Source organism: Lemur catta, chromosome 2, assembly GCF_020740605.2.
Source record: "Lemur catta isolate mLemCat1 chromosome 2, mLemCat1.pri, whole genome shotgun sequence".
Classification (NCBI taxonomy): Eukaryota; Metazoa; Chordata; class Mammalia; order Primates; family Lemuridae; genus Lemur; species Lemur catta.
This window is the reverse complement of record NC_059129.1, coordinates 71336789-71363491: the sequence shown is the minus strand read 5'-3', so window position 1 is coordinate 71363491 and position 26703 is coordinate 71336789. Positions and strand designations below refer to the sequence as shown.

At 36.6% G+C, this 26703-nt stretch overlaps 1 protein-coding gene across 1 annotated transcript in view; it reads right to left on the bottom strand.

Annotated features, from left to right (window-relative positions):
* Positions 1-26703, bottom strand: part of COL19A1 (collagen type XIX alpha 1 chain) — a 308626-nt gene that overhangs the window by 105024 nt on the left and 176899 nt on the right. Inside the window, exon 16 of the mRNA XM_045542219.1 lies at positions 2806-2859. Coding sequence (XP_045398175.1) covers positions 2806-2859 — 54 coding nt within the window. The remainder of the gene's footprint in view (positions 1-2805; positions 2860-26703) is intronic.

The window sequence follows — 26703 nt, the reverse complement described above, 5'->3', positions numbered from 1 at the left end:
AAAAATGTGGGGAACCAATTATTTTACCTTTCTTTTCAATGCTGTCTTTAACTAAGCTCTGCAAGTAGGAGTAGTTGCTCCATAGGAGTTTTTGCAGCATACTAATATGCACATCGTCAATTTAATCTACCATGTGAACAACTTCAAAAAGTCCAAAAGCTGATGAAAAATGTATCTCAAGATGAAGTTCTGATAATACTTGTATGAGAGAAAAGATATTTTAGTCCACTAGAGGAGTTGTCCCAGAATCAGAAAGACGAAGAGTTTCCATAAACTATAGTTCTTAAATGGAAAATGAACTGATGGTACAGTCTAATACTTTGTTTTTAAACAAAAGCTGATCCATGAATAAAAACCTTTGGTTTTCCGCATAGATTTTTCCTTACTCCAACGAACTGGGTATTTTATTATATTAAAAAAGTTAATAAACTACTTTTCTTTCAAATACTGTGTAGCTGGGAGTTAATGAACACTGTGTGTCAGACCCATCACTGAGCTTAAATTCTAAATCTAATTCTTTAAATAAAATAAGCACCTCTCTTGCTCAAACACTCTGGCAATAAACTAAAACCTGTGGAATTGAATATTATAAATCCTATCATACAGTCACATGGTTCTTAATCTTCTAAATTCTTCAGTAAACTCATTTGATCTATAGTTGAGAACTCATTCCAGAATTTGGTGTAATCCTCTTCTCTGCTAGACATCTGGCAAGCTTGTCACAAAGGCCTTGAACATTCAAATTCCTCCTTTGAGACAATTATCCTGTCTTAAAAGCAGCATCATAGGTTTAGAAAACTACATGAAGGTCTAATCTTGCCTGTTAATATTCAATAGCTTGTCTTCTTTAAAGCACAAAACAATTTTTGAAACATCTTACAAAACGTTCTCTGCTTTGCCAAAGCATTTGAAATAAAAATCAACAAAGCTGATTCCTTTAAAAACTGGATGCCAGGGTGTCCAATTCATGCTTCCTCACACCCTCGCCCCCCAACTTGCTTTTATGATCAATATCAATGAACACCAATGCACTGCTAATAGGACAGTCCACTTGAATGGCTAAAGCAATATGAAATCAGTGAGGGGACGGCAATCATGTTCATTTTTGGCATGTGACCACATCCAAAGAAATTCCTAAAGCGTTGGGTCTGAAGCCCTCTAGTGGGGTGCAGGGTGCTTTTGGTCTTTAAAAAGTCACTTATCTGGTCTTCATTTTTTTTTTCACAATACATATTCATTTGTTTACTCATTCATTAAATAATCAATAATCACATGCTATAGGCCAAAAACTGTCCTAGACAATAGTGCCAAAACAGAGGTTCAAAAAAAAATCACAGTGCGGTGATCAGTCAGATAAGGAAAATAAGAGCTACAATACAATATAGCTAGGGGACAGGTTACATAGGACTATGGGAGAACATTTGCAAAGCATGGCATTTTGGAGATAGTAAGGGAAGATTACATTACAGATTACAAAAGAAGGAAAGGCATAGAGGAGGATAAGCAAAGGTAATTAAAAGGCAAACCACGAAGGGCCCAGAATGGCATGCAGAAGATGTGGAAAGAAATTTGAAGCCAAATAGTCTTACACTATTAAAGAGTTTTAAGCCATCTGAGCCAGCCTGGATGTTAAGCCTTAAGTTACATGGTCAGTCATGATTTAGAGGTACTACTGCATTTGGAAAAGGTAGAAGCAACGAGAGCAGCTCTCAGATGGCTACAAAGATACAGGTACAAATTGACAAAGGCCTAAACTAAGGCAGTGGCAGTGAAGATGCAGAGGAAGATTCGTGAGCTCTTGGGACACAGAACTGACATGATTTAGGGACTGTTTAGATGTAGAGGATAAAGGAGAGAAAAACATCTAGGATTATTTTTACAGCTCAGTTTTGGACATAGTACTTTTGCTGTAGCTAGAAGATGTCCAAGTGGAAATACTGAGCAGGCAATGGAATGTACGAGCCTGGAACTCAGAAGAAATGTCAGGATTGAAATGAAAAACTGGGATTCATGAATCCATCCAATATACAGGGGGGAGAAGGAAAGTTGTTGACGAAGGACACAAAAATATGGCCCCAGACACAGGAAAAAAAGAATCAATGTCACTAAACCCAGAGAAGAATTTCAAAGGGAGAGAAGCCCACGGTGTAAATTCCTGCGTAGCAGGGAAGTAAGGCGGAGCCTGAACAGTGCCCAGGGAATCTGGGGGCGACTCAGAGATTAGTGGAGAGCACAGTGTCATGGAGTAGCTTGGGCACAAACCAGACTCTGGTGGGTTGCAGAGTTAGCGGAACCATAAAAACTGAAATCCTTTTTTGCTAGAAGCTTGGGGTAAAGAAACCAGATAACTAACTGGTTGGAAGGTTTTTATAGCACTTTTTAGCAACAACATTCAATGAAATTCTACTAACAATGTATCAAGAAAAATGGATATGCTTCCCCAGAAGCCTAAGTTGCTACCAGCCCCCGATGTTAAGAAATTGAGGAGATGGAGCTCAGGGAGGTTCAGAGTAGGATTCACTTGTTTATATGCTTGACTTGGGGATGCTCAGGCAGACACTGCACTTGTTCCTGCCCCTGTAATAAAGAAGCAGATGGGGTGTGGACAGCTATCAGCCTCCCTTAGCTCTCAGTTTGGGCTGGTGATGGTGGTGGGGGTGCAGGGAGTATGAACTACCCATCCAAGTGCTGAAACAGTAGAAAGAAGGACATTATTAACTGTACAGGAGTAAAAGAACCCTTAGGAAAACATATAGAAATAAAAAGAGACTCTCTGAAGGGACAGTCATCCGGCTGGTTACTCACAGGCGGTCCTGGGGGTCCTGGTTTTCCTGGGGGTCCCGTCTTCCCTCGTCTTCCCTTGAAACCAAAGAAAAACAGAGAATAAATACTGTGATTCCATTTCACTTTAATATAAGACAATCTTAAATGGCAATATTGAAGATGGTAAAAATGAACAAAAAGTTAAAAAAAACAAGTCCAATTCTACATGACTTTTAAACATCAATGAATTCTAAAAAGCTATGGATCAATTCTTAAGGACCACTGTGAGAAACACAGTACCTGAAATGAATGAATCTTAACTGTTGTCAGTAGCTCTTTCCATGCTGCCTACCTTGATACTCTAGCAAGGTATTAATAATATAAAGTATCCGGAAGATGGTCTAAGATTGGCATTTTATCTGATGATTCAGTGATTTCTGATGCAATGATAAATACATCTGTCATTTCAAGTTGGTGTTTCTCATAGAGGGGTCTGAATTCTAATCTTGTAGAAGTTACTTGAGGGTGAGTTTGGGTGTTAAATATGCATATTCCTGGGTTTCATCCTAGGCTTAATGGTTTAGAATCTCTGGGGACAGGAGAATCTGCATTTTTAAAACCACTTCAGATAATTCCCATGATCACTAAAGTTTAAAAAGCACTGCCCTGTGCCCTGTTATAATTATATATGCAGCATAAAGCATTAACTAACTCTTTTCTTTCCTTTGGGTTGTTAAGCTGTTTTATAAGTGAACTAAAATGTACAATTCTTGTGTACTAATCTTTATTACTGCAACTGAATATTAACTCTCCTAAGTTCACAACTAGCTAAATTCCAATTGCAAGATCAGAAAGATAAGTGTGCGCTAACGTCTCTAAGTAACTGTGAGTCTAATATTTAAGGGGCATTTCATTATTTATTATAAAATTATTTTCTTAAACTTTTTTTCCTTTCTAATAGGAGGAAGTAAGCTTGTGTATTGAAAGCATACATTTTGAATGAGAAGCATTCCTGCATGTGTTTTCTAAATATGATCACTTTAATTCATTATTACTAATAATTTTATTTGATTACCATATTGGTAAAATAGTAATACATATTAAGACTTATTAATATTTAAAAAGTAAAAATATTGGGTTGATCTTTTCAATGCTTTTTTGGGGGGGAGAATTGTAAGCATACGCACAAGAAAGGCCCATTTCATTCACTAATTCTCTTGTTTTTAAAGTGTCAGGCAAAGTCACTTGATTCTCTGATTTTCATTTAGGCTTGGAGTGTGGTAGTAAGTCTAAATGCCAGCTGAACCAGTACAGAAAGTTTTTGGAGGCAAACAAGTAAATACTATGCTGTGATTGGGTGAGAAATGCATCTGAAGACAAATTAAAGGCTCAAGGACTTCATATAAAAACAGGAGTATTTTTCATAAATAACCCTGGCTAACATCTATAGGACAGAATTTTTAAAAAATTAATTAAAAACAGAAATATAATCAGTGGTATTTTCACGTGCCTTTCATCTTAGAGATCTAAACCTTGGAGTTTTTTTGGGTGATTGTAAGATTGGAATGAATATATAATTTAATATTTTCCAGAGTTAATACAGATTATACATGTATACAGCATTTTCTAGTCCTGCAGTTTACATTTTCTGAAATTGAACATATTTGGTCTTTTAGTAAATGTAAGTCAATTAGCCTCTGAGGACTAATCAATGATAAAAAGTTTACTTAGAAAGTAGAAGCACTGTAATTTATTAATTCACAAGAGCACAAAGAAACTAAATCAATGGCATCTAAGTAAGTGATTGGTTCATTCTTTAAGCACGCATTAGGTTGAGGTAAGTTAAAACCATAGGATCAACTTTAGTTTACATTCCGCTTTCTTCAAAGGAGACGTATATTGATTTGGGCAGGAGTGGGAAAAAGGAGGCTGACATTGATCAACTTTTATCACAGAGTTAATGTTTAAGACAAACCAAATGTCAGATATCGTAACACAACATTGGCATGTGTTAAGATGAGGAGTGAAAAGCATACACGATTCAGTACACAGCAAGGGCAAGCATCCAAATTCTTGCATATCACTGCGGATTTAAGTCAGCCTTGCCATTGTCACAGTGTCAATGTGTATGCTGGAAGAGTGCAGAGGGAAGGCTGAGTTTGTTTATGTATGTTTGCTAAGAGTGGACATACAGGTAAAATATTGTTGAGGATTGTTAAGTAATTGGAACATCGTGTGCAGACAATTTTAGCCAGCACATACGTTCAGTTTAAGCCTGATTTCTAGGCTTCAATTTCTAGTAACACCTTAAAGCAGAGCTTTACAAAGCAACACATTTACCTTTTTCTTAGACCTACCATCAAGTAATATATACAAATCAAGTATCCCTTGTCCAAAATACTTGGGACCAGATGGATTTTGGATTTTAGATTTTGGAATATTTGCATATATATAATGAAATATCTTGGAGATGTTACCCAATTTTAAACACAAAATTTATTTATGTTTCTTATATACCTTATACACATAGCCTGAAGGTAATTTTATACACTCTTTTATATACTTTTGTTCATGAAACAAAGTTTTGACTGTGTTTTGACTGCCACCCATCACATGAGGTCAGGGGTGGAATTTTCCACTTGTGGTGTCATGTTGGCACTCAAAAGTTTTGGATTTTGGAGCGTTTCAGATTTTGGGTTTTCAGATGAGGATTGCTCAACCTGCAGTAGGAACAGGACCTGCCTTAGGACAAAACTCTTGTGACTTAAGTCCCAAGTATCAGTGACCTGTAGAGGGGGCTCTGACAGGACAGAGCAGAGGGGTGGATGGATGAGAAATGTGAGCAGAAGCTCCAGAGTCTAAGGGAGCTACTGGGGGTCACAATTTCCACCAATATCACAGTCCATGCCCACTCCCAGGCATCATCTTTCTTCTCTCCAAGGAGCTCCAGGAATTAACTCTCTGTCTTGTTTCCCTTCTTCAAGGGCCCAGGCTGCACTGAATAGTCTCAGAGTCCCCTGTTCCTCCCAAGGATCTTCTCTCCTTTTACTTAAAAGCATTAGGGAAAGGCAAAAGCCAACCTAAGAGTTAACAGTAGATTTTTGGTAGAGTGAATTTTATTATTTAAGCCAGGACAATTTGAAGAGTATTTTCTTGTTATAATTATGTTAAGACAACAGGCATAAATCACCACTCTCATCCTAGGACTAAAATCAGATTCCGCCATTTTTCAGAGGAAGGTGTAATCTGTGAGTCTCTGCTCTTTTCCTTGCAGGGCTCCAGGGAACTGGATGAGGACAGCTGGGGCCAGGACCAGGGGCTGGGGCTGTTGATGGTAGTGCCAGGAAGAAGCCAAGAAGTCTCCTGACGGGATGGGAGGAGTGTTTGCATGTTTGTTTCCACTTCTGTCTCCTGCTATTTTAGTCCATTTATACTACTACAAGGCTTGTTCTAGACTCACTTTAAAGTGAGGCAAAAAGTGGGGGTGTGGATGTGGGTGTGGTGAAAATCCTGGCAGACGACTCAGCTGGGAGAGGTCTTCCTGGTTAGGGTGGTTGCTCGTAGGTGGCCATTTGTTCAGGAGCAATTCTGATAAATTAGAGTCCGGGTGAATTTCCAGATGGATAGAGACCTACTGTTCCAGCATTATTACAAATAAGGTCATCTGACACTTTCCTGAAAATTGTGGAATAAAGCACAAAACACAGATTTACCCTATCAGGTGGCCCTGGAAAACTCAAAAGTGCTCAATGTCAGTTCTCTGTTTGGCAACAGTGTAAAGATTATTAGACAACAATTTAGATATCTGCCTAATGATCTGAGCCCAGCAGTGCTCAAAGCTGACCATGTACCAGTACCACCTGGAGGGCTGCTTAAAACAGATCGCTGTGCCCACTCTCACAGTTTCTGATTCAAGTCGGTCCAGGTGACATCTGAGAATCTGCATTTTCAACAAGTTCCCAGCAATTCTGATGCTGCTGGTCTGGGGACCACATTTTGAGAACCACTGCTCTAAAGCTAAAGCTCTTATTTCAGATTTAAAGTCAGAGAAGCCTGGACAGCCCCTTATATCTTATAAATCTTGTAGCTCAAAATGAAAGAATTCAGTTGGTTTTCTGATTATGTGGAGCTTTGAGAATAAAATGTTCATTGTCAAATTCAGAAGCACCTGGATTGGAATCGCTGCGTTTTCTCTTGTGGAAACCTTTTCTACCAAGATTTCATTGCTATAAAATGTTACTTATACTTTACAGCAGGTTTGTTGAAGGATTAAAAAAGAGATCACTGGTAAAATTCCTACTGCATGCACCCTAGGATGGCTACTATCAAAAAACCAGAAAACAATAACTGTTAGTGAGAACATGGAGAAGCTGGAACATTTGTGCACTGTTGGTGGGACTGTAAAATGGCATAGCCACTATAGAAAACAGTACTGAGCTCCTCAAAAAATTAAAAATAGAACCATCTTATGATGTAGCAATCTCATTTCTGAGTAAATGCCCAAAAGAATTGAAAGCAGGGTCAAGAAGAGATATTTGCACACCCATGTTCATAGCAGCACTATTTACAGTAGTCTAGAGGTGGAAGCAACCCAAATGTCCACCGGTGGATGAATGGATAAACAAAAGGTAGTGCAAACATACAATGAAATATTTTCAGCCTTAAAAAAGGAAGAAAATCCTGTCACATGCTGCAACATGGAGGAACTTTGAGGATATCATGCTAAGTGAAATAAACTAGTCACAAAACAAATACTGTATCTAAAGTAGTCAAATTCATACAGACAGAAAGTATTCATAGAATGGTGGTTACCAGGAAATGAGGGAAAGGGAAAATGGGGAGTTGTTTAATGGGTATAGTGGTTCATTTTTGCAAGATGAAAAAGTTCTGGAGATCTGTTTCACAACAATGTGGACATATACTTAACGCTACTGAACTGTACACTTAAAAATGGTAAGGATGGTAAACTTTATGTGGTTTTTTTTTTACCATAATTAAAAAACAACAACACGTTTCCCACAACGTGCGGTACACAGTAGCAGTAACAAATGTTAGTTCCTTTCCTCCCTGCCCTTACACTACCCTCTATCCAATCCTCTACTTTTCCATATAAAAATGTTTGATAATGTCTCAAAGGAACCTTCTAAAATGTGTAGTGTGTATTCTTTAAAAAAGTGTAATCAACTCTTAATTATGCATATGGACTTTTAAAAAAGTCTAATATAACAACCAAGATGCCCATTAGAAGTAGAAATAAACATAATAAATTGTGGTTTATTCATACAATGGAATAATATATAGCAATGAAAACGAACAGAATCAAACTACATGCAACAATATGAATGTTTCCAATAAATGTAAGGTTGGCCAATTCACACAAAGAACAAATATAGACAAAGAGCTATGCTGGTGGCAGTTATAATGTGTTACCCATTAGGGCTGGGAGGGTTACTTAAAGGAGGCATGAGTGGGGTTTCTGGGGGTGGTGATGTTTTGTTTCTTCAACTATGTGCTGGTTGTGTGTGTTTATTTTGTGAAAAAGCACAAGATGTACCCTTGTTTTATATATGTATATATATATAAAATATATTTATGAATGAATGTTATATTTCAACAAAACTTAAAAAAATTAAACCAAGACATTTCTACAATGGAATGATTTTATCTGAATGCTAATGACTTCATCCATCTGCATTTGCTGTATACAAGGCCACAGAGGGTCACTATTATCAGAAAGAAAAAAAAAGGCTATTTAAATAAATGACATCTACAAATTTTCAACAGTAAAAATAGCCTGAAGCTTCCAGGATGACTTGCAGAGTAAGAGAACATGTATCTTAAATTAGACTCTTGATTTATAAACACTTGGCCCTCAAGGAGCATTAAGAAGGGAGGAATGCGAATAATGGACTATTGGTACTTATCTGACAGATGGTTTTTGTTGTTGATGAGGATGATGATGATGAAGATGAGGTTACAGCAGTAATTGGGCTTAAATAAAGGATGGTATTCAGACCCCAAACCCACAAGATGAAACATGTGTCTAAGTATTCTCTCTAAATTGTCAGGTCTTGCTCATACAGCTGGCTCCTCTCAAATATTTCTCTGTTTCCATCTGTGTATTTTGCACACTCTTAGGCATCAGCTCAGCCTGAACAAGGTACCAAGGAAATCTCAAGAAAGAGGAGACAGGGCCTTGACTGGCACACACAACTGTGAATGAGGTGTTAATTACACAGGAAAACATTACAGACTATTTGGGAAATTTAGTTTTCTTTTTTTACGTTGTGAACGGAAATAAAATTTATGACTGGTGTTGTAAGAATTACCACATTTTGAACTCAATGATATGTGCAAAACTGGGAATGGAATACTTATGTGAGGAATGCACACTGTTCGAAGTGCATTTTATTTCTCAACAGATATTTAAAAATATATCGATGACAATAACGACACTAGTCATAAAGTTCTCATTACTTCAGGGATCAGACGAGTGGCTCTTGTAAGGACATGGGAAGAGGATGTAATTCAGCATGAACAAATGATTTGAAATAGGTTTAAGGTTAAGGAAAGGCAAATCCATACTATTGCTTTCCTCATTGAGGTTGGGATCTTAGAATTTCTAAATCATTCCACAATTTCCCCATCTCTCTGCCTCTTTCCTTTCTTTTCCTTGGATGGACTCTCCCAGTAACTAATGCAGCTTTTCAAAACAAGCTAGAAGTTGTAACATTATTAACGCCCCCCTCAGCTATGACTAGATAAGGATAATCTGAAAAAATGATAACACTTCATTAAAACAGGATAAAGGTTTCCTTGGTGTGGGTATCTTTAGCATTCAAAATTCAGGTTATTTTGCTGCTATAATTCTTGAGCTTCTCCTGTTTTCTCACAACCAAATCAGATTTTTTTAAATGTCCCATTTGCTTATTATTTTTCCCTATGGAATGTGATCTCCCTTGTTTCCTCCTGCTCGCCCAATTTGTGCTGCCCTCGCCTCACTCTACCCTGACTCTGAAGCCAACCGAAACTGTCTATTAAATATTTAGTTTTGTTGGGACTCCTAATTGCCTCATCAAACCACCAACTTTCTCAGTCCCGATTTCTGGCTCCGTTTTCTATGCCTGTCATTGCCAATCTTTGCCAAGACCCTTGATCCACCTTGGTATCATGGGTGGGGCAGTGGTGGGGTGTGGCTAAACAATTTCCTGAACATACTGTGACATCTTTTGGCATCTTTGTGCCACATTAAGAAGGTGGAAGCTGGAAGTGCATTGTGAAAATGTGCTTTCCTCCATGTTTGGAAGTTTGCAGCGGGCACACTCCCAGACCGGACAGTGTGGGACTGCCTTCCTACCTGAGAATTATGCCACTGGGCTTCTATGTCTCCAAAACATTCCACTTTCATAATGCCTCATGAATATAGAATTTTATCTTTCTCTTTTATTAAGGAAACTGTTACATTTTTAGGTTTAGAATAGATAAAATCAACATGTAGAGGGACAAATAATGCCTATAAAATGATAGTATCTTACTTAATAGAAATGTTAAAATGAAAACAATGTAATGAGGTTCATCAACAAACTTCAGACAGATCAGAGCCTAGGCCAGTGAAACAGGAATAAGCTCGGCATCACCAGCCAGCACTGGAACAAAGAAATCATTAATGACATTTTACATCTTGATTTTAATTAAGGCAAAGTTACGGGGCACATTTTCAGCACCTCTGAGTTAACACTTTAAAAGAGGTACCCTCAAGGGGTGGAATTTTAGAGCTGCACTTTGAATGTGTGGGATTGAATTGATTAGCACCAAATAAATGTATAAAAATACATTTTGCAGTTATTCAATAACTGCCTGACAAGTGAAGAGAATTCCTCTATAAGATGAGACCATAAAAATCACCCAATTTTGAAACTGGAAATTTTTCATTGTATAATTCTAAATTAATTGAGGTGAATTTAATGGGTTAAATTGCATTTGCATATTTCAATGCTGACTTCAGAAACAAACTCCATCAAATAGATGTGAGTAAATTTTATTCTGCAAAAAAAATTTACTGTCTGTGTTTTACAAACTGTGCTAGGGGAAAATATATTAAGATTACTAATATATTAGACTGTGGCTGTGCCTTCAAGGTAGAAGAGCAGGGACAATTATTCACAGCACATATTTCGCAGACTTGTTCATTTGGTTATAGATGATTTCAGGAGTTCCAGGGAGGGAAAGTGGAAATTAAGTTCCTCCCCAGATGGCAACCTTTTAATAACTCTCTTTAGCTTTCCTTTTGGGGCAGAAGGGGTCATGGGAACAGGAGGGAGATGTGGGCAGAAAAAGCTGTCTGTACATCCTCAGCAACAACATGGGACCCGACACCCTGAAAAGTCTTCAGACAGTGACAACTTTCCCTGGATTCTCTTCTCCTCTGAAACTTAACACCAACTAACTTTTAGACCAAGTGTGTTCAGAAGGTATTTGCCCAGCCCACCATTCCTTTTTCTTGGGCAATTGATTTAAATAGTGGGAAAATGTATGACCTTCAAAACGGAACACTTGGAGACATGCCACTGTACAAATACGGGGCATAGTTTTCTTTATTTGAATACTACTTTTCATTTTCTTAAACTTAACATCTAATGTCACTTGAAGCTGTATCTCAGTGAAAGTGATTTGGAGTCTGTCCTTATCAATCTCCATCCACTCAGCTCTCATCATCTCCAACATTTCCCAAAGTAAGGTTAGGGTTTCCTGGGAAAGCTGGTGCCCCAGTTGGTCCTGCCAACCCCAGCTGTGGGTCATTTGTCAGATTCTTTTCATGTTTTCCTTTGACATTTTTTCTGTTCCCCTTTAGGGAAGTATCCTATAGGCAGAAACCCCAAATATATCTTGTTTCCAGCATTCTTGCTACATCTAGTACATACACATATATGTACATAAAACTTATATAACCAATTCAGCTTTCTCAACCACATAAAATTTCCAATATGACTTTTTAAATCTTCATTGTTTCACCTGCCACCTCTTCACTGTATTTTTATAGAACATTTTCTACACTGTCAGCTGGCATGTGCCCAGAATCATTCATTCATTAATTCAGGAAATATTTACAAAGTCCCTACCATGGGTTAGATGCTTTTCCATGCTCTGGATATAACCTTGCATGCGATCCTCATGTAGCTTATATTCCAATAAGGACAATAGCAGCAATAGATGCCAGACATTGTTCAAAGAAACTTACACATATTTATCCATTTAATCCTCAAAATATCTTTGAGATACTTCAACTTTATAGATGAGACAAATAAATGACAAAGTAACTTGCCTAAGGGCATGGAGCTAGTAAATAGCAGAGTGAGGACTTGAATCCAGGCAACTTGGCTGTAGCGTCTCTGATCATTATGACTATGCTATGCTCATTGCATATATAATTGCTACACAAATACAGATACCACTTCTGAATAGTGATAAGAATTATTATTAATAAAAAATAAAGCAGGGCAAAGGAATACAGAGTTATACAGGAAGGTGTGCTGTTTTAGATCTTAATAGAAAAATGAGAGGGAGCCTCAGCAGACACCTGAGTCCATGGGCCCTGCAAGGACTGAGAAAGAGTGTCTAGCACAAAGAACTGCAAAAACAAAGCCCTGAATATGACACCTTCAAGGAACAGCAAGAAACACAGAGTGGCTGGAGAAAAGCAAGTGAGTGGCTGGCCAGATTATGCCAGGCCTTGTAGATTACGGTGAGGGCTCTCAGTTTTATTCTTGTGATCGTGATGGGAAGCCCCTGGGAGTTTTGTCATAAAAAGATTATACTCTATAGGTTGGTATAAGCACCTGCCTAGGTAGATAATAGCTTAGAAGGTAAAACTGCTGCAAACTCATCATTTAATACAGAAGCTCAATAGAATTGGTTTTAGGTTATGTGATTTAGATTGCTTATAATAATACTTCATTAAATTTGTGCAGATAATCAGGAATTGATTATATGTACAGTCACCCCTCGGTATCCATTGGGGATTTGTCCCAGGACACTCTTCCATACCAAAATCCACAGACACTGAAGTCTGTTATACAAAATGGTGCAGTATTCACATAAACTTACGCATACCTCTCATACACTTTAAATCGTCTCTAGGTTACTTATAATACCTAATACAATGTAAATGCCACGTAAAGGCTTTGTTATACTGTATTTTTTATGGAATAATGACAAGGAAAAAAAGTCTGTACATGTTCAGGACAGACACAACCATCCATATTTTTTTTCAAATATTTTCAGTCTGTGGTTGGTTGAATCCACACATGTGGAACCTGTGCATATGGACAGTGGGCTGACTGTATAACATTTCCATTTCCACGTACAAATATTTATTAACCTTACATTAACATTTTATGTTACTGAACATAATATCTATTACTGTCTGATATTTATCCAGTCCATTGCTTTTGAATGGAAAAAAGATACACAGTAAGGAAGTGAGATCTATTTCTGTTTCATCCTTCACTATGAACTATGTTTTTTTTTTAAATAGAGAAAGCTGCATTGTGTAAGTAATCCTACAAGTCTTACACAAGGATATTAATAATTTAATGGACTTGTACTCAAGGGGGAAAAATGTTCTTGAAACATGTCAGGATGAATTTTCAAGGGAAAGACCTAATTAGCAGTGTCTGAAGCGTATGTCATCACATTTAGAAAACAAGAACTAGTCCCTGTGGACAGAATGGTAAGTTGGATTTTCAAGCTTTAACTACTCCAGTTAATATGTATGATTAATGAGCAATATGTCAGTTGGCTGGCCTAACTCAAGTGAAAGACCTTGCAGGAAAAAACCCAAAAAGGATGTTTAAACTCATATACAAAAACATGCAAATATAGTTTATCATCTCATTGATATTATGATCAGCCAATAATTTACTGTCCTAATGGGAAATGGTGCCATAGTTTGGACATCTTTAGGATGTAGGATCAAAGGTTCAAAGATGCCCTAAAGCAATAGATGACTAAGAGGTCCAATGATTTTGCAAATGAGAACTCTAAGAGGTTAATGAAAGAAAAAACAATCATGGATCAAGGTTAACAAAAACCAACAATAGAGAAAAACAGTATACATTTAATTAAGGTTATCTTTATCTTTTCCTTACATATAATAAAGTATTTTTGCTTCTCCTTACCTTTGCATTACATATAATAAAGTATTTTTTACCAGATGATTATTTGGAGAAAGTCAAATTGAAGATACAGTGTTTAAATCAATTCAAAGGAGAAAACATGTGAAAGTGAAATCTATTTCATGTCAAGATCTCCAGAGGCAAACAGAGAAAAACAATCATTTCTCTATGGGATTCTAAACATAAAATTACATGGTAATATTCACACATTCATTTGGGTGTTTGAGCTTCTGAAAACAGAACCTTAATTTAAATCTTTCAGAATCATCAATAACTAAAACTATAAGAGTTGATGTTGGAAACAATCAAAATCACAAATTTGTTTATTACTTTAATAAGAAATCAACTGCCAATAAGGAACACAAATGAGTAGGAAAATAAAGTAAACAGATAACTGTGTATCAATGATAAGCATTTGTCCATTTATTAAGTGCTTACTATATACTGCATATTGGAGGGTAAAGAGAAAATTATACACAGATCCTGCCTTGAAGGGCTTATAGTCTGATATTAGAATATTTCTCTTCTTCCTTCTGCATCAATTTTGTTCCACACAAAAAATTAAGGCTGTTTAAAGAGACTTACAAAAAGAGAATAGTAGTTTACCATTATTTTCAAGAGTCTTAAGTGCCATTAAACTTGGACATGAGTGACTCTGAGTGATTAGACTAGGAATATTCCTATTTTGGCATACTTTAAACATACGATGTACTTGTTGTCTATGGTCATGTTTTATATTTTAGAAAGATGGATATTAAGATGAGGTGAACATATATTCTAGCTCATATATTTATGATAAAAATAATTGATCATTTCCTTAATACTAAAAAATAGGATGGAAAAAATGTGCATTGTATTGAGAAGCCAAAGACCTCTTTTATGTCCTCTTTTATTTAATAATTAAGCAAACCTGACCAAGTCACATAATCTCTCAGCCTCAGCTATTTTCACCTTAGAATAAAAAAGGAATAAAGACAGCGCCTAAAGACAGTGAGCTGAAATATATGAACACTTGAGAGGTATCTGCTTTAACAGAAATATCTAAGTTTAAAAAGACTTTCTATAATCTGTTTCCCATTATGAGACTATAAACTCCCTGAGGGCAGATTTGGCACCTGCCATGGAAGGAGCTCTCCATAAATGTTTTCCCATTCTTCTGTACAGAAGATTCTAAGCTTTCCCAGAGGAGTTTAACTCCATGGGGACATGGGGAAGGTGGTTGAACACATTCAGATGTAGAGCTAGTGGATCGATTACATTCTTGGAAAATACTTAAGAAAAATATATCCTAAACGCTCAATTTGAAGTTTAGTATTACTGAGGCCAACCTACTGGCCTGAAATAAAGGCTTACATGGAGTGTGCTGTCTGACCCTAGTGGTAGGTCTGGTGCAGGGTAAACAGGTGGCAAGGAAGTGGCTAAGGGTAGAGAGTGGGAACTGAGTTGTAGCTAGGAACCAAATTACATCTAGGAACTGTTCCCTGGTGGGAACATATATGGTAAAAAGTTCCTACTAACTTAGAGTTCATTATCGTCTAATTAGCATAACATGGGTACATACTCATTTTTGACACTGGGAACCAGGGGACCACGGAACATTCACACAGAGGAACCTAACACTAGTATGTCAACATGGATGGATGACTTATGGGTAAGATATGTCACAGAAACGTTTTTCAAATAGCAGTAACATGCTGTCGCCAGCTGTCATGTTCTCACTCCTCTTAGCAAGATAAGGATTGGCAGGCTGACATTGCTGGCAAAGTTAGAACAGAAAGATTCATACTTGAATAACATTTTGCCTAAGCAGGTAGTGTTCATAGCTGTGGCCTCAGTCTCTAAAGGAAAGGAATATTCTAGATTTTACAAAGGACAAACCAGGATCTTTCCTCAGAGGAAAAGCTGAATCCTTACAACGACCTGCAGGGCCGTGCTCTTACATGGCCCTGTCGATTCTCTGGCCTCCTCCCCCCTTCCTTCATACCCTCTAGCCATGCTGGCCTCCTGAAGTTCTTTGAAATCTCTGCCTCAGACCTTTGCACTTGCTGCTTCTCCTGCCTTGGAAGAATTTCCTCCAGATTTCCACAGGCCCTGTTCCCTCACATCTTTTAGATTTTTGCTCAAAGGTCATCTTTGCCATGAGGCTTTCTCTAACTTCTTCACAATACTCCACATCCCCTTCCTCTGCTTTCTTAATCTCAGTTGCATGTATCACCCTTGACCACACTAAAACATATTTATTTTGCCACTGTATGTCTCTGTGACAGAATGCGAGCTCTATGAGGGCAGAGATTTTTGTCTATTGTAGGGGTTGACAAACTTTTCCTGTAAAGGGTAGGATGATAAATATGTTAGACTTTGCGAGACATACAGTCTTTATCACAACTACTCAACTCTGCTGTTATAGAGCACCCATAGGTACTATGTAAGCAAATGGGCATGAATGAGTTCCAATAAAACTTTATTTAAAAAACAGGTTGTGGGCCAGATTTGGGCCACAACCAAATTTTATTTAAAAAAATAGCTTAAGGGCTGTATTTTGCTGACTCCTGATCTATTGTGTTCATTGCTCTACCCCCAATGGCCACAACAGTTCCTGGCAAACAACAGGTGCTCAGTAAATATTTCTTCTTGTTTTTGGACTGAGCTAGAAATTAAAATGGAATTAATTGTAACTTTTTGAATAGGCACTAGACAAATGAGAAGCTTGTACTAATGAGGAAAACAGTGTGATCTCATTTACTACTATACTTTTAGATGAACATGGACATAAAAACTGTAGGACTAATTATGTCTTGAAAGTTCTTTAGGATCTGATGATGTTTTTACTGTTTTTTAATGTTGTAGTAGAGAACACAAGATAAAATCTTTGTCAATAATTTGAAATTACTTTGTTGAGATATTTAAAAAATGCAGATATATAAAAACAGTAACATAACAAATGATTATTTTGTCACAGAATTAACAACTGGTGATACTTTGCAATATTTTCTTCAAGATTTTTTCTAAAATGAATAAATATTATACATTAAATGGAAGTCCTTTTTGACCATCCTAGTCTGGTTTCCCTCACCTCTCTCTAGGTATAACTACTCTTATGAGTTGATGTTATCCTCCTCATCCATGTACACACACACACACACACACACACACACACACACACACACACACATATATAACATATATAAATACAAAAATTTTTTTTTCTTGTATTCAATATTATTGTTTTTAAGATTCATCCTCAGTGTGTGTGTGTGTGTGTGTGTGTGTGTGTGTGTAGTTCATTGTTTTTAACAGCTGTAAATGCTTAAATCTATTATAGATAGATGACATTTCCAAATGAAAATATTTCCAAAGTAGAAAAATATAGATGTACAGAAAAAGTACAAGGTCATTTATTATATTAATACTATAGGACAATATCTCAATTATTTTTTGAGATGGTCCATATTGGGGTTTAGTGTTGCTCAAATCTTTTACCCAAGAGAAGAACTAACAATCCAAAGAATCCAGGATTTTAGTATTGTTTTATTTTTCTCTGATAGAAAAACCTTACCACATAAAATGTCAATTCAATTGTTAACATATGGTAAATGTTGCAATAGTGTAACTCACTTTCAATATTTTAATTTATCCAACTGAATTTTAAAATACAAAATTGGGTATCATATGGAACTTTTCTCTAATAGGACAATAATGATAAATATTTTTAAATAGAGTTTAAAATGTAGACTGAGCAAGCTGAAATTAAATCTGGGTCTACTGATCCAAAATATCAGTTTCTTAGAGCTTTGAAATAGGGTGTAGGTTTTCAGCAGGCTAGATATATGATGACCTTAAAAAAATCTCCTGACATATTTCATAACATCAAGGAATGAAAGGAAAAAGAAAAGAATCCTTATGAAGCATGTGCAGTCCATAAAACATTTCAAAAAGTACAATGTCAATCTATGTTATAAATAGTTTAGTCCTGATGTGCTGCTGGCTTCACAAATGTCTATGTGATGACAGAGAGAAGAAATTCTCAAAACTGTTCTAGAATACATTAGAAGTACACATACTGTTTTGAAAATCAATTATACTAAAAGTTTATTTATCTAGCAATTTATTCAATGGAAAAGTCCACCAAATGGCACTCCCAAGCTTCCATCAGATAGTGCTAACTGACTTTAATCACCACGGAGACAGAGCCACCAGTTAACAGATATGATGCTTTTGTGCTAATCAGGAAAAGACACTTTTCCTCATTGGCTGCAGTCCCACACTGGTGGCTTCAGCCCCCCACTAGGCACACAGTTGGTCAGTGGGACACAGGCTGGATTTCATGCCCCAAACACCCAATGGTTGGTCACACTTCTTCAGAGTACACCCTGGGCAACTGTGCTAGGTAACAAATACAGGAAAGTCTTGGGATTCTAAATAAAAACCACTGTATCTTTTCCATGGTTTTAGTGCTAGAGGATTTCACTGTGCTCACAAACTTAGAAATTAATATGCAAGTATGATATAATGATTAACAGTAATTGAACTGTGCTGGCTGCTTTACATACATATTTTTTTAATCCTCACTTTGGGCTAGGTGTCATTAGTGGTATTTTGGTTGTATAACTGAAGAACTGAGGCTCAGAGAGGCTAGGTAGTGTTCCCCGAGTCATAGAGTCAGGGCTCACCCAGAAGTCTGCGTGACTGCAGAATCCACGCCCTTTGAGGCTTTGCATTGGTGAAGTTATAAGAGGGTTGCATTTTATTAATGCCCAGTTCTTCTCTTTATGAACCAAAATTACAGTCAAAATGTACCTTCAAAAAATTCAAGGACCCAAATATCCAGTATCCATATGAGGCACAAACTGATCAAATAATGAATAGTCCTCCTTCTATTGGCAAGGTTTGTAGGTTACTCTAGCTTCACTAAGGCCACTCTACAGCAGAGGGAGCATCTCCATGCACCAACTAGCATCCATGTGTGCAAGTTGTAGGTCAGGGAAGAGAAGGAAAGTCAAGGGGGCCAGTAGAGGAGTGAACCAAGGCAGCCTCCTCCAGAGACAGGGCTGGGCAGAGGCAAATAGAGAAACTTCTGTACCAGTACAAGGAGTGGCCTCTGACAACACCCATTTCCTCTACATTGGTTAAACTTTTTTGCATATTCTATTGTATTCTGTCCATTCCTTTAAAAGAAAATCTAATTGTGACCAACTAAATTGATTTCTGATCTGCTAATGGTCACACAGTTTGAAAAACATGGTAGGAAGAAGCAGAATTTGTCAACAAACTTGGGTTAGAACGTGACTCTACCAATTTCTTGCTCAGTGACTCTGAACAAGTCACTTTTACTTCTTTAAGTTCCAGTGTTCTTATCTGAAAAATGGAGGTAATAATCTGTAATATGAAAGGATGTTGTGAGTAAGCAGGATAATAAGGAACCAAGATACAAGTTATTTTTATTGTTAAAATATTGCATATGTTATTGTTATTGTTATAATATAGCACCGACAACTGATGAGGTGGTCCAAAATTTTGCAATTTTGTGGCCAAGTCAGCTTTAGTCATGCCAAAATTGCATTATATTCATCTTACCTAAAAAAAGACAGTCAGCATAAGTTTAAGCATGACCCTACAGTTAGTTATTTTCACAGACCCTTACCTGGATATCTTAAATTGTATCTACTTATTGGCCAATCTATAGAGCTAAATCCATCAAATAACTGCCCTTTTTGCTGAGCTCTAGGGTGTTTTAGCTGTGAGTGGTCATACAATAATTCATTTGGTTAAATCCTTTGTGTCAAACGGATCTTCAGATCTTAAAAAGTTAAGTCGGACTATTCTTCACACTTTACCCATTAACTTTCATTTTATCTTCTTCCCAAAGAAAAAAAATGGAAAGAATGAGGGAGGAAACTGCTCTTTCCTCTTAAAATACTTTTTTAGAAATTCCATTTACAAAATCACTTTCAGCCCTACTGGTTGTCTTGCCCTTCATGTAGACTCCAGGAGAATTATTCTAGGTAGCCAGGAATAAAGCAGAACAGACAATGAAATATGTTATCCTAACTATATAGAATATGGCTGTCTGTGTTCTAAGTTCTGGTAGCACATATGGCATAGCTGAGAACTCATTGTGTATTTCACTGGTTAATTCTTAGAGTTGATCTGGCTAAGTGCATGTTTCTCTTAATTATTACAAGGTTAAACTATTTCAAGAAGCTTAACTAATAATACTTCAATAAAAGGAATTCTTTCTACCAGTGATAAGGTCTTTGTTGTTAACAGTTTTAGGCTATAATTAATGCAACTCATTAACTTAGTGCTTCTCTAACTCTACAGTGAAGGACTAGTTTTTAAAACATCCAATCTGTTGTGGACCAGTACTTTTATAAAATATAACAAAACTGAATTGCTAAAAAAAATGAAGTAGAAAGATACAAAGTATAGGTCCCAGTATATATTATTGGATTCAACACACATAAAGTTATACTTTAATAAATGTAATTTAAAAATATTAATATAATAGAGGGGGAAAGGGAAAAATTATAAAAACTGTATACATTGTTAAAAGTGTGCATATATAGGCTAGTAAAGATTCCCTTTTACACTTGCAACTTTCTGTCATTTTGCAATTATAATGATATAAAAAGTTATGAGTGGAATAGTGATTCCACATGTTAAGTGCCTATATGCACTCTTAGGAAAAATGAACACTATTATATCAGTATGTAAAGTTTTTAATGTAAAAGATGAGTTTGCTTGTGTCTTGTTAAATATATCTACCTTAGGTAGGTTGAATTGACATTTCTTGTAGAGGATAACTTTAAAGTGCTTCATTGTTTTGTTTTAATGACATTCAGTATAGAAATTAGTTTAACAGAGGTATAACGAAGGGAATAGAAGAAGAGATTTCGAAGTGGTTTTGTAAGTTCAGAAGAATATTCTTTATAACTTTTTTTTTTTTTTGAGACAGGGGTTCCCTCTGTCACCTGGGCTAGAGTGCAGTGGCCTCATCATAGCTCACTGCAGCCTTCAAATCCTGGGCTCAAGTGATCCCCTTTCCTCAGCCTCCCAAGTAGCTGGGACTACAGTTGTGCACCACCATGCCCAGCTATTTTTTTTTTTAATTTTTTGTAGAGACAGGGTCTTACCAAGTTGCCCAGGCTGGTCTCAAACTTCTACACTCAAGCGATCCTCCCACCTCAGCCTCCCAAAGTGCTAGGATTACAGGTGTGAGCTACCACATCCAGCCACTTTATAACTTCTATTTTAAAAATGGACCAAATGTTTCTGTATTTTGAAAACTCATCTTCAATTGTTCATCAGTAGCCAGTTCCAGCAATCCAGACTATAAATTATGTGTTAAATTTAAATGATCTCCCAATGGAATAAATGAATTTGGCATCTTAGAATTCCTATATATGGATCTTCTTTTGGGGAAAAATAAAATTCAAAAGATTCTATCAAATTTTTAAAATAGTTGGTGACAACTTTTCACTAATGTAGAATATCAAGATCATCATTTATTTCTTTGAAAATTGTTGTAAAACTATGGGAATATATTGTAACAATCTCTAGAAACTTCAGTTTTTGCTCTTTGACTTTTTTTCTGCCATTGAATAACATATTACACGCTTTCTTGCATGGAAATATTGATATTACTATAAATACTGAAGATATCAGACAAATAAGCAAGTCTGCCAACCTGTTCAAATTTAATTTTTAAAATGGTGAGAGTAAACTGGTTTCCTAACTTGCAGAAACAAAGAATTCACTCTGTAATGCCAATATTCTTGACAAAATTTTTCTCCCCAGTAACCATGATACAATAGTAGCACACAATAGTAGCATGCAATAGTAGTTGCTGTGGCCATTTCGCATATTAGCTTAAAATAAAAAGACCTCAAATTTAATGTACTAATCTTTATAAAGTCATAAATTTTGTCATGTAATTTAGCCTATTATTTAGTTGAGCTGACATTTCTTTGTTATCAAGACTTTCTTGATGAAGGAAGCAGTGTACTGAATTACAATTTGGTGCAAACTCTTTAATTTGGGTCACTGCTCCAGAATGTTTCCCTATCATTGTGGCAGCACCATCAGAATATACTTCTATACAAAAATTGAACTCCAAACCGTATTTGTTGACAATATAATTCTTCATAGTTTTCCACAGTTTGAAGTTGATAATTCTAAGGCATAGAATATTTTCAAAGACTGTTTTAATTTGATTTTTCAAAGGAAGTCTATAAGACTCAAAATTTGAACGTGAACAGCAATGAGATCTGAGAAGGTTCATAGGTTTGCCCATCTTTATGATTGTGTTAATGCTAGAAAATATGCCTGGTTGTTGGAAATGATGTGGCAGAAAAAGAAAGCAAATAAATTGTTTGTTTTTAAGAAAGTCCATTATAGGTAATTAGATTTAAAATTGAATAGCAAAATATAAAGCACGATTATAGAGGTGGAGCATGAGGCTGATAATTAAGAATGTTGTAAGTCTTAAGAATAAAAGATCAAAAATTAAAGCTCCATTCTACTAACTGCTGTGGAAAATTCACCAATTTCATATTTTTTGCTTTGGTTTTACTTATGCTCAAAATTATCTAATAAAAGTATATTAGACAAACTCGAGTCATGCAATCTTGAAAAAATAAAACAGAAAGGGAACAGTGCACCATTTTCAATATTAAATTAGAAGCATAACTTCTTTTGAATTAGTAATTTTTATGCTATCCTCATTTTACTTTGAAAAGGTTTTTATTTCTATAGCAACAACTGCAAAGAAACACACCACATTCACTTCCATCAGCTCCCAATGAAAAGTTCTGTCTAGCCCATAAGAAGTTAGCAGTGTAGTATACAAAAATTTATACCAAAATCACAAGAATTTATTGATAAAAAGGCACAGGCAGGACTCCTTATATGGTAAGCCAATCCTCTGACACTTCCTAGCTTGGGAATGATACGTAATTAGTACGCTCCAGAAATTTTATACCACTTGAGAAAAAAATACATGACAATTTACAGAACGTGTACAGAGATATAAAATGTGAAAATTGCCCAAACCAATAAAGATAAGAACAATTTAATTTTGACAATATTTTACTCTGACACCATTTATATTATACCAATAAAACAAAGTTTTTCAAGAAGTTGGAATTTTATTCTAACAAAATGGATTTGTAAAACAAAATAAGTGATTCAGACAATGGCTGATAACAGAAATGCTCCTCTAAGACACCACTGGTAATTTACAAAGGAAAGGAGGCATAGATAGAAGGGATAAAACAAAATGCCTACATTTTCACCAGCAGCTTGAAGAATCTAGAAAAACCCTGAAATTCCAATGACAGACCTTTCCTTCTCCCAAGGCTCCACTGCCCTCACCTTCTTTTAGCTTGGCTTCCTCTACTTCTATGTCTATATATCTCTGCTTTTACCTGAGTTGGGCTTGCTATTTATGAAGGAAGAAAGTAGTAGCATATATTTGATTTGCCTGCAAACAATCTTGAGATCAATGCCTCTTATAAGTAGCAAAAATTTTATTAAATCATATCTACACTCAATTCTTCTGTATGAGATGAATATGCATATGCAATATGAATATGCAATAAGCTTTTATTTCTACTTTCCTCCAAAGTGAGTGCCCAGGCCCCTGCTTCTTTTCTCCTGTGTCCTCAAGGCAGAAATGTTAACCTGTGCTTATACTTGTGGCTTCTCTTTCTTTTTTTTTTTTTTAATTAAATTTTCTTTTCTTTTCTTTTTTTTTTGAGACAGAGTCTCACTCTGTTGCCCAGGCTAGAGTGTCATGGCGTCAGCCTCACTCACAGCAACCTCAAACTCCTGGGCTCAAGCCATCCTTCTGCCTCAGCCTCCCGAGTAGCTGGGACTACAGGCATGCGCCACCATGCCTGGCTAATTTTTTCTCTATATATTTTTAGTTGTCCATATAATTTCTTTCTGTTATTTTAGTAGAGACGAGGTCTCGCTCTTGCTCAGGCTGGTCTCGAACTCCTGAGCTCAAACGATCCACCCGCCTCGGCCTCCCAGAGGGCTAGGATTACAGGCGTGAGCCACCACACCCGGCCTGTGGCTTCTCTTTCAACCTCTGCTGGTATGTCTAGATTACGTATCATTGTTTTCTGTTGCTTGCACCTTCATTTTCTCTATGGTTATAGACTTCCTAGTTTCAGTTTGTAAATATAGTCAAATACAAAAAAGAAAAAGAAAAAAGAACAATCAACACTTTTCCTTGACCTCTTGACATGTGGTCTTATGCCATCTCTCTTTATACCTCAGTGTCTGAAAATAATAGTCCATAACCCCTGACTTTCTCAATACCTACTACACTCTCAAGATCTGTGGAACATCATGTCTGCTTCTGAACAGCATACTCACTCTTAGAAACCAGCCTCCTTTAAGATCACCAGTGGCTTTTTCCCAGACCACATCCTCCCTGGGGTCTCTGAAGAATTTCCAATCAGTTGGCCGTCTCCTCCCTTTCAAAACTTCCCTCTTATTCACCTACTTCTCTACTCTTTTAACCTTCTAAGTCTAACCAAATATCAAGGTTTTTCCCTTACTTCCTTTCTTTCTAGAGTACCTCCCTTGGCCATCCCACTCACTCTGATTTCTCTGCTTATCACCCATAAATTAATGACTTCCTTACAGTGAACTCTGTCCTTTTACTTATGGTCTCAACCCAGGTTTTAAGGAATTGGTGCACTTTCAATTGCAGGTCCAATCGGCAGCTCTAATGCTGTAGGCTTTCAAACTGACTAATCTCCTCCAAGAGAATGTTTTCTCCTACTTTTTTCTACTTTGGTTACAGGCACTACCAACATTGCAGACTGATATGTCACTAATCACTTTTGATACTTAAGTCCATGCCTGTCTCTCTACTCATTCACTCTCCTTGATGTCTGTGCCATTTGGTCATTTCACTTAGTTTATAGGCATATCCTTTAATACTTACTGAATAGACTAAAAGAATAGTTCTATCATCTGCTCCAATATAAAACATACTCTCTCTCTCTCTCCCTCCTTGTGAGGGTAATGTTATCAAAGTTTTGTTCTGTTTTTTATTATATCTTCTCTTGTGTTCAAAAACCATCAAGGACTCTGCATTGGTAATGTTAAGAATTATGTTTTATTTTATAAAAAAAGATATCATTTGAATGTTTATAGCAGCACAATTCACAATTGCAAAGATGTGGAAGCAACCCAAGTGCCCATAAATACATGAGTGGATTAATAAAATGTGGTATATGTATATACCATGGAGTACTACTCAGCCATAAAAAATGGCGAACTAATACCTCTTATATTAACCTGGATGGAACTGGAGCCCATTCTTCCAAGTGAAGTATCACAAGAATGGAAAAACAAGGACCACATGCACTCACCATTAAATTGGTACTAATTGATCGATGCTTATGTGAACATATGGAAGTATCATTCGTTGGGGATCATGCAGGTGGGGTGGAGGAGGAAGGGATGGGTAAATTCGCACCTAATGGGTGCAGTGCATGCTGTCTGGAGGATGGGCATGCTTGTAGCTTTGACTTAGTTGGTGCAAAGGCAATTTATGTGACCAAAGCATTTGGTTCTGAAATAAAAAGTAAATAAAATAAATAAAATATATAAAGAATTGTGTTTTATTCCACCTCTTTCTGGATGCAGTTGGTGGCAGGCTTGGTTGATGCCCAGCTGTTGTGGGTGTTGGCTGCTACTGGCTTCCATCTGGACCTTCCAAGAGGATATCTTAGTCTATAGGAGCTTCCTTGCTTGTAGATAGCTGGGAAGTTACTGCCCATCTCCCCATCCCACTGGGGCAAGCATAGCAGGTCTCAAGGTAAGAGACATTCTATGGTGTTCCACAGTGCACTGTGGGATCAGGCTGAGACTAGATTTCTCCTGAAACCACATTTTTGCCTATAATCTTCCTTTCTCTGCTTCCCTCACCTTCTTACAGGTTCCTTCGGTAAATCCCTTGTGTAAGAATTCCATCTTAGGCTCTGCTTTTAGGGAAACCTGACCTAAGCTAGCTTCCACGGTGCCTCCCACAAAGCAAGCACTCAAATATTTCTTGAGCAAATAAATAGGCCCTCAGATCTCTAGGAGAGAAGGTTTTATTCAAATGTAGTTGCCTCACTCAATATAGATGTTTTTGTCTCACCCTCTATTAATCAGCTCCTGTTTTTTCCTTTCTGTGTATAGATTTTTATTTGATTGCATTTAGAAGACCTTAAAATATTTTTGAAGATAAACAAACCATAAACATGATTGAACAAATGCACAAAGCTATGGAAATGTTTTTGCAAAAGATTTGGAACACTATATAAAACACAGGGGCAATGGAGAGTGTGAAGCAATAGCCTCCACTCTGGCAGAAAGAAAAGTGTAGATGTTTTTTCAATGGTATCTTGCTCTTCCCACTACATTTTCTAGGGTTGATTTTCTTGAGGTGGCATTATTATTGAATAAAAATATGTTATTATTACTGAATGCATACAAATGATTTGTGTTTATGTTATTGGATTTTATGTGCATTCAAGGTATTAAATATACTTTTAGATACTTTGTAGATACTCTTTTTCATGGTTGCATAGACATACTGTTAACATCTCTTACTTAAACAGTATAAATAACAATCCTTTCTAACGTTTAAAGGGCACTTGTCTAGTGATTTCAGAACCAAAAATGATAAAGCACATAATATAACAGTCACAGCATACATTGTATACTGTTGTATACAATTTAAAAAGCACAATAGTTAACA